Source organism: Merops nubicus, unplaced genomic scaffold (assembly GCF_000691845.1).
Source record: "Merops nubicus isolate BGI_N331 unplaced genomic scaffold, ASM69184v1 scaffold11503, whole genome shotgun sequence".
NCBI lineage: Eukaryota > Metazoa > Chordata > Aves > Coraciiformes > Meropidae > Merops > Merops nubicus.
This window is the reverse complement of record NW_008598287.1, coordinates 51,006-58,402: the sequence shown is the minus strand read 5'-3', so window position 1 is coordinate 58,402 and position 7,397 is coordinate 51,006. Positions and strand designations below refer to the sequence as shown.

Sequence of the window (7,397 nt, the reverse complement as noted above, 5' to 3'; positions counted from 1 at the left end):
TAGGGAAAGTATAATTGAAGACTTTGTGGTATAATGTTTTAAGTTACAGACAGCAGATTAGAACCAATACAATACAGAACTCTGAGGCTTTAAGGCTTTTGCTTTATTTGAACTTCACACAGGTACCTCCTCTACTACTTTTTGTCCCCTAGGCTTATTGCAAGATCTGATTGTGAAATACCATAATGCAATAAAGGGGTGTCATCATGTCACTGAGCAGTTCTCCGGATGTTAGGCTGGATGTCTTGCCCATCTGCCTTATTAAGTCTTAGAGATACTGCTGGGTTTTGTTACCATTTTTTATACAATCTATACTATTAATATTGGCTTTGATATATAATCTAATGTAGGTCTAGCCTAGAGCTACCTAACTGGGCAAATTGCTGAACTTTCCCCACACTAATGTTTTATTAAATAGTATTTTACTGACTTAGATGGTACTGTATACCTTCAATTATGTCTGTACTTGTTTCACTATATTGTCCTAGTCAACTTTCAGAAGTAATTAAATCCTTCATCAACCTTGAAATCATAGGATCGTGCTACATAGAGTAGCTTCATCCCTAAACTTTTAAACCCTTACAGGACATCACCTTGATGCAGATTTTTATTATTTTCTAAATGAATTCTAAAACATTGGGTTTTTTGGTTTTGTTTCTTTTCCAAATTCTTCATAATTACCTTTCACATCAACTTTTGATAAAATATAATCCTTCCCTCCCCATGTGCGTCTTGAAACTAATTCTCATTGTTTAGAACAATAAGCAAAACACAATTTGATTTCAAATCATGCATTTTAGAATTAAAAGACAAATGAAAATATATTGTCTACTTTAAAATTGTAACTCTTTCCAGCTTGCTTTACAATGCCTACCATTAACTACAAAAAATTTTTGCTTTCATGGCCTAATGTATTTATTCCCTTGCAGCCCTTTAGTAACCAGTGAATTGCTCTTTTCAGTATGCATTTTTCATATTGCAGTATGAATTAAAACATTGTATAATTTTTAATGAAATTAAAAGAAAAACATGATTCAAGCTAGGAAGTCCAGGAAAAATTTTCAAGTTTGGGGGTCTTTTACCCCAAAGAAAGAAGAGATATTATAACATTTTTTCTTGATTGAAGCTACAGTCTTGGATTGTCATTTCCTACATAGAAATCTTCATCTTCCTCAACTACTTGGTTGTTTCTTATTGATTGTATTGTATCAGTCACTGGAGGCAGATCTAAACAATTTCAGCTTTTCTTTCAGTTCTTCTGAAAAACCTAGCTCTTATTGTTATTGTGTATTTTCCTTTTATATAAGTGGAGTTTTAAAAACTGACTAGCTTTTACAGCTTCCCTCTAGTAGTAGAGATGAGAGAGCAAAACCTTCTTTGAAAAGGAAATTATTTGGTCTCATTAGTGTCATTAATTACTCTGGCAAAAATTGCATGGTTAACCCCAGATAATACCACTCCAGACCTATTGGTGGTTCTGGATCTAATTTTCAAAGAAAAGAATAGAGGAAGGGAGCAGGAAACAGCATTCTTGCTATTTTGGAGCACTGAATGATAACAATTGTAACAGTGCTGTTAACACAGAAAATCTAAAAAAAAAAAAAGAAAAAGCAATGTTCATAATTCATTAAGAATGTGCAGCTTCTGAATTAAATCCTGAAACTTTCCTGAGCCTTAAGGTCAAGAATTGCCATATACAGCTCTGACATTTCCGTGAGGGCCTAGATCACAAGAACTTTTATTTGGTTTATGTCTTCTGTAGTGGAGATGAACAAGCTCCATCAGGGGATGTCTCAGGCTAGGGTAAAACCAGGCTTAAGTGACTGCTTTTAAAGCCTCTTCAGTTAGGATGCTGCTACTAACAGGTAGATGCAAAGGACCCGTGATGATGCTTAAACACTGTGTAGTGTCAGCCAGTCAACTTACAAATTAAGCGTGGGAGCAGGAAAGTCTCCCAAAATAGTCTGCAGATACACAGCTCCCATGAGGTTATGCTGTTAATTGTTTTCTAAAATCAAAAGAATATGCTCTTGTAACCGCATCAAAATGCCGGAGTGGCTGACACGGAGCTTCCCCTTGTAACTGGGGACAATTCAAAAGATAAAAGAGACAGCAAAAAAGTCTTAAGAAGGAAGAGGGAGAATCTTTTTGAAGGGGACATGTAGACACACCATGTATAATTCAAAACCAAAGCCACCAAACAGTCAGTAGAACAGTCAAGCCAGGAAACTACTGCCTCTGCTGTGGGACAGAACTGATGATACTAATTTTACAGAGAAGTTGTGTATTCTCTCTCTGTGCAGGACTAGCATCAGGCCTAATACTGCAGGGAAGATGTGCTGCCCTCCAAAGGCGGAGCACTCAGGAGCGTACACACTGCAGTATCTGTACTAGCTCCCAGTTCCTAGGGCCAGCCAAAGGCACCATTTCACTTCAACCAAACTGGGAGACAAGCGTATTCTGAAGCACAACAAAGAATCCATCTAGCTGTCATCCAATGGATTTATTATTATTGATACGTTTACTTTCTGTATATTCTCTTACCTTATGCTCTGAACGGAGGGACTTAACGTATCCTCTGGAACACTGCTGGCGACAGCCCCGTGTCCTTCCGGGAGGGGCTGCAACGGCTGCATTACGTGAAGTGTCCGAAAAAGCTGAGTGGGATACACTGGCTGTGGAGATTGCATTGTCCTCAAAACTTCTGAGGTTAAGGCAGGCGTCTGCTGCTGTGCAACTTCTGCATGCTCCTTCAGCTTAGCAGGCTTTGAGCTTCCTGTTTTTAGCACTGTGGTTGATCCTCCCTTTGTTCCCGTGTTTGCGGATGCTCTAGATCTGCTCGACTGGTTTCTATTGGCCACAGGAGTTGAGAGCAGAGATGACTCTGATGATTCAGTGCTGGGGCTTGCATCTTCATCGTCTATATAGACGAGATCTTTTGGCATATCTTTGAATTGGTACACTAAGCGCTGACCTTCTACTTTAGCCAGTATTCCTCTTTGGTAATAGTATCTGTTTAAAGCATACACACACCAAGTTACACAGTGTTTTTTTTAAAACAAACAAACAAACGACAACAAAAAAAGCAACAAGACCCCTAGAAAATAAGACCAGCAATAATTTTAAGTGCCTAGTTTCTTCATGATAAAGGAGTGGCCAATTTAATAGCCTTGCTTTTTTTTTTTTTTTTTAGCAAACAACTTCACTTTACTGGTATTTCTTGTCACCTTTGAATTTCACCCTCAGATAACTCTGAGAAGCCAGAGAACTCCTCCGTGACTTGGCAACTTTGCTATCAACTCACATACTCTTTAAAAAGTTGCATGAAACTTGTAACTCTCCTCCTGCCTCATACAGTTGTCTCAGTTACCTGAATTCATGCTTATTCACCAGTGAGCACAGGCAGACGTTTTAGCTACAACAAAGCAAAGGGACTAGGACAGCAGAGTACTACCTCTGTTATATTTACAAATTAAAATGACCATATGAAATTATGCACACCAAGGTGAGGGGTGAAAAGAAATTTAAAGAAACACAGGTGCTCAGACAATCATCCATCAGCAAGTAAGACTGGAAATTCGTGGATTTTGCACAGTCACTCATTTTCATGAGAAAAATACCAGCCTGACAGGCAGAGGCTCATGATAAAGTGTTTTAAAACTGTCTCTACATGCAAGTTCAGAGAATTGCAACCAGACCTGAATTTTACAACTCTGTCTTCCACTGGGAACAGGATCATTTGCAACAAGTAAAAATTATTTCAATTAATACACCTGAATTCAGGATTTATTGCATGAAAGATATTAAAATTTTATGTAAAAGGCTTGTGCAGCTTAGAATCTTCAGTCTCTTTGCCTGCAGCTGACTCTGAAGATGCACTTTTTGCAGCAGCACTGAAGATGTCTAAGCCGTGACTGAAGGTGACTGATTTGCGGTTGAGGTTAGTAAGGGTTATACTTTTACTTAGATTATTTATTTTGTTTAAATAACTTCTTCACGTCCTAAATTGATAGAATATTAACTCCCCTCTGTTGTTACCCAAATTAGATGAGCCATTTAATATATGCAAACACTGAGGCAACAAAACCATCATATTATTAAAAATGTACATACCTGAGAGCTCTACCCATTGTTTCATAATTCATGTCAGGTTTGTTTTTGTGTTTTCCCCACAACCTGGACACAGCCTTGGAATCTACCAGTTTGAAAATGCCCTTCTCTCTTTGAGTCCATTTGATATATTTAGGACACGTAGCTTTGTCCTGGAGCAGTGCTAGTAAGAACTCCCAGAGATAAATTGTATTTCCTAAAATAAAAATATTTTGGGGGACAGAATGAAAAAAAAAAAAAAAAGAATTAGTTGATCATATTTTATTAATGACTTAAATAATCTGAAAACTAAGAAAGTACCTAAGTACCTTTAGGAATACACTGTAATATATCATCAAAACTAGGAAATAGTGATGAAAAGGCACAGAAGGGGATTCTTGTCAGTCATTTTACTCTGGGTGCCCAAACACCCAAGCCACTCTCTGTAACCCAGAAGCGAGTACTAGTCAAACCTACAGCCACCCTGTTCTGACCACCAACAACAGACAGCGTTCCTCACCCATGTGTTCACTGCCCTCCTGCCTAATCCAGTTACAGAAGCAGCCACCACCACTGTACCTCAAATAGGAACATGTTCAGGTCCATCCTCTGAAAATGCTGGAAATTAAACCCTTGCTTAACTACTTTGTTCAACTGTGGCGAATGTTATAATCTTTTAAAATGCTAAACAAAATACTTACTTTTAACAATTAGATTTTATGGGGCAATCAGTGGCATATGCTGAGGTAGTGAAACCTTCAAGAATAAGCTTCAGAAAGATATTTTTTTTTTTTAAATTCAGTAAGTGACTGCATTTGCTGGCAGACAACACTCAAATTTCATTTTAAAAACAAGCAGGCACAAACTTTTATATGGAAATCCATCACATCTTTTCAGTGCTTACCACATATAAAGAAACAGTATTAAACCCACAGAGTGTGAATACTTAAAACTACTACAAAATTGGCATTTGTTTTTCTTTCTAAAAGCACATTTAAGGAGTCTAAAATCGTATAACTAATGAGACCTTTTTCCTGCTTATTTTAAGGCTTTTGGTGTCTGATGTGCATTTGGGCACTTGAACCTGCACATAGGCTTCTTCGTGACATGCTGTTAGTCTGAGAATGGAATAAAAAAAACTTTATATCAAAGTATCACCTCCCACAAGTAGCTGTGCAAAAATACAGCAAGGACAGTGCACACAGATTTCTGAATTTTCACAAAAAATGATGCCCACCACATCACAAGGTGACAGGATCTCTTTTGTTAGCTTCAATTTCACCTGACAGTTTTTTAAACTTTAATAACCACCTGTCTGAACTTTTTTCAACAAGAGGAGGTGTCTTACAAATTAAAACTCCCATATTGTATTATAAAACTCCAACTGTATTATAATCTATATTTTGAAAATACTCAGCAAAGTCTTCAGCATGGGCAGTACAAAATGTTAGCAGCTCCTTCAAGAGGCAGAAACTTCAAAAGTGAGCATCCCTAAAGAAAAACCACTGCCCTTGCAACTAACCCAGCCCTCGGATACCTGGTAAAACTGTTCAGGCAAGACACAAGGTCGGCCAGCAGTGAGAGTACTCCCAGCCACTTACCATACAACCCAGGGTGCTTTTGGTGTAGTCTACACTAAAAATGCACAGCTGCATCAAGACAATAGGAAAATTTATCATTGCTTAGCCATTGAAAATCACTGGGAGGAGGACTGACTGTGAAAAGCATACTTGCTTTACTCACAGGCAGACTTGTTAACCTACTCTGAGTCACAGTACAAGAAATATGTCAAAAACTCAGTTTTCCCCATACATCTCCATGCAAAGAATTATACAGAGGGCTTGGTATTTCAGCACGCATGCTCCCCCTAGCTCAACGCTGTAGATACTGAGAGACAAAACTCTTCATGATTTTCTAGCTGCTTCCCTGCCATGGTCAGTTACATTAATATTCCCTTTACATCAATAAAAAAAAAAAAAAAAAAGCTTTTGTTGTAGCTCTTTTCATAACAGGCAGCAGTTTCAGTGCATACTCAAAATTGCTGGCATTAGCCTGTTACATATTTATCACTTGCCAACAGGTTCTTTTTGCCTGTTCCTGCAGAAAATCCCTCTTCTGAAGAAAGAAAAACATATTTATGTGTCAGCATGGGAGTTCTTCTGATTTCAAGAGAGTCTGACATTCTTAAGCCCTCACCTTCCAGGTTTGGCTAGACTTCTGTCCTGGCAAGAATTGCATGCATGCCAACACATCAGTCCCTAGGCATGTGTGGAGGCACTTGTGGGGACACAGGGGAGGCTCATCTCCAGCTCCCTCTGAGCCCAGCAGAATTTAGTGGGGCCAGAGCATCAGGCTGCCATTCAAATGCCAGCCTGGGCACAGCTGTGGGTCCTGGACCCAACAGCAAAGCAATGGAGCTGTTGACAAAACCGACAGGCACTACGGAACAGTTCAGTCTGAAGGAAATGATTTATTGTATCAGCTATGTGCTATTTATTGTCTTTCTTCCTCTTACACACAAAAAGGAATGAAAGAAGTATCAAAGCCCCAAGTTTTCTGCCCAAGTCTTCCAAGCTGCGTTATGACTTTCCTCAAAATTCAGGGCTTGGTACTTCCTGCTGCCAACTGGCAGCCTCGATTAGCTCCTCATGCACAATTAGACAGACACAGATGGAAAACATTTTCAAAGATCATCTGTGAAAATAACCACAGCCCGAGAAGCACTAATACAATGCAAAGTGCTCCCCAAGCCTTCACTCAAAATGCAGCAGCCTCTGCAGGGGGTTGAAGAGTTTCCAAGAACCCTTGCAACTGAAGTGACAAATATGTTGTTCTCCCTGGGAACTGGGTATTTCACCAAGAAATCTCGTGGACTAATTTCTTATTTGCTTTAGGGTGAGATGTTAACCACCCCTGGGCATAAGACCTGGTTTTACATCACAAGGGAGCTAGTGATTTTTTTTTTTTTTTTTTTTTTTTACAGGTTGCTCAGAAAAAATGGTCTTTTAAAAGCTTCAGTGACAACTCTTTGACTTACCCTTCCCATCTTTATTTTTCTTTTTCACAGATATGTTTGGAGTTGTAGTAGGCGACTCAGGACGAGACGGTTTTGGCTTCTTCCCTGAAATAAACCACCAATAAGTCAACTGCAACTTAAAAAAAAGAATTATATAAAAAAGAACAAGGACCTAAAAAGGGAAGAGATTTGTTTCCCCAAGTCAGAAAAGACTCAATTTCTAGTAAGTTAGGAGCTCAGTTCTATGCTGAACTTCTTCAATTTCTACAGTGGGATTGTACTCCCTACGCTC

General features: G+C 38.7%; 1 protein-coding gene across 2 annotated transcripts in view; it reads right to left on the bottom strand.

Annotated features, from left to right (window-relative positions):
- Window positions 1–7,397, bottom strand: part of ELF1 (E74-like factor 1 (ets domain transcription factor)) — a 40,547-nt gene that overhangs the window by 10,168 nt on the left and 22,982 nt on the right. For both annotated transcript variants that reach the window (XM_008937002.1, XM_008937003.1), the window contains exons 5-7: window positions 7,127–7,210; window positions 4,114–4,306; window positions 2,545–3,012 (exon numbers count right to left, since the gene is read on the bottom strand). In XM_008937002.1, the coding sequence (XP_008935250.1) occupies window positions 2,545–3,012; window positions 4,114–4,306; window positions 7,127–7,210 (745 nt within the window). The remainder of the gene's footprint in view (window positions 1–2,544; window positions 3,013–4,113; window positions 4,307–7,126; window positions 7,211–7,397) is intronic.